Genomic DNA, 1,508 nt, shown 5'->3' with positions numbered 1-1,508 from the left:
CGGATCTGGCGGGTTTAAACAATTAAAAAATTATTTAAATTAAAAAAAAGAAAAAATTTGTGAGAAAAAGTGCGTGTTCAGTTTTGTGCCGTGAAAATCGCTAAGTGCCGTGGGCATTGCTGAGCACTGCTAGAGTGCTGCCCGGGGTGATCAATTTTACACACCGGTGTGAAAAAGACATTTAGTTTTTCCGTTCGAAAACTTAGCGTCGGTTTCACGTCTCGCATCCATTTTGTGTGCAACATGTAATCAGGATGGCCGCCGAAGCACAATCCGCTCTACAAATGAACCGCATCGATACGATGCACAACATGTCCACTCGCTTGACCGACGCCATTCTCGCTACTCAAGGTGTAGCCGCTATTGACGCTGAATTCGCTTTCCTCAACGATTTGTGGACTCGCTTCAACACTACGCATGAAAGGATTTATGATAATATCCTAGATATCGTAGAAAATGAATACCATACAGGTAACGCTTTTGGTAACGCTAGTCAAGTGTACACTGAACTTCTGGTGAGACTCAGCGCTGCGAAACCCGCTCCAGTGCCTGTTCCAGAAGCTCAGGCCATTAATCATGATCAAACTGCATATTTCGGAGGTGCACACAAGTCAACTTTGCCGCAGATAAAATTGCCAACCTTCCAAGGCAATTACGATGAATGGGATTCGTTCAAGAACCTGTTCACTTCGCTTGTTATTAATGAAGATACGCTAACTGGGTCACAAAAAATGCATTATCAAAAATCCCAGGTTAAAGGTGAGGCCGCTTCCTTACTCGCTAATGTAAAGGTTACTGATGACGCTTTCCAATCTGCTTAGCAACTGTTGAATACTCGCTACACTAACCCACGCAGATTACTCGACATGCACGTCAATGATTTGCTGTACGGGCAACCGCTAACTAGTCGCTCTGCTGCTGAATCGGACGCTCTGCTACTCAACAAGAAGTCACTGGATGCTATCGCTGCGTTGGGAGTACCAACCAACGAGTCAGATCCATTCCTGATTCGCTTGACTGTACACTGCTTACCTGAAGATCTTCGAGTGGAGTGGATGGCCTCGCTGGGACTCTCCAATGAATTTCCTACCTATCAACAGCTGCACGATATGCTGAAAGCCAAGGTACGTGCATGGGAAAATTCTAGTGTTGGCACAAGAGCACCCGCAGCACCGTCTAAGGCTATGACTGACAGACCTTTATCACCGAAGACATACTCTAGGTCAGCCGGTTCTAACAAGACAGGTGGTGCCGCTTGTAAATCTGCTACCCCTGCCAAAAAATCGACTTCGAGGGGCGGTACTAGCTATGTCGCTTTCACCCCGAAAGAAAGGACGAGTGAGCCGGGCTTGTGCCCAATCTGCAAGCAAAAGCATTTTGTTTTGTTTTGCCCAAGCTATCAACAGGCGTCGCCAAAGAACCGGACAATGATTGTGCAGCACTACCGGCTCTGCTACAACTCCTTGGGACGCCACCGCTTCGCTGACTACAGAACTGAGCAGAGATGT

At 46.9% G+C, this 1,508-nt stretch overlaps 1 protein-coding gene across 1 annotated transcript; it reads left to right on the top strand.

The window, feature by feature from the left end:
• The first annotated feature begins 254 nt into the window (after positions 1-254).
• On the top strand, positions 255-821 carry LOC130663177 (uncharacterized). The gene has a single exon (XM_057462295.1). It carries the CDS (start codon positions 255-257, stop codon positions 819-821), a length of 567 nt encoding a protein of 188 aa, XP_057318278.1.
• The last annotated feature ends 687 nt before the right edge of the window (positions 822-1,508 follow it).

This window comes from Microplitis mediator, chromosome 2, assembly GCF_029852145.1.
Source record: "Microplitis mediator isolate UGA2020A chromosome 2, iyMicMedi2.1, whole genome shotgun sequence".
NCBI lineage: Eukaryota > Metazoa > Arthropoda > Insecta > Hymenoptera > Braconidae > Microplitis > Microplitis mediator.
Note: the sequence above shows the minus strand (reverse complement) of the source record. Positions and strands in the feature narration are given on the sequence as shown.

Coding starts and splice junctions, on each gene's coding strand:
- LOC130663177 (XM_057462295.1), top strand. CDS start 255: ATGGCCGCCGAAGCACAATCCGCTCTACAAATGAACCGCATCGATACG.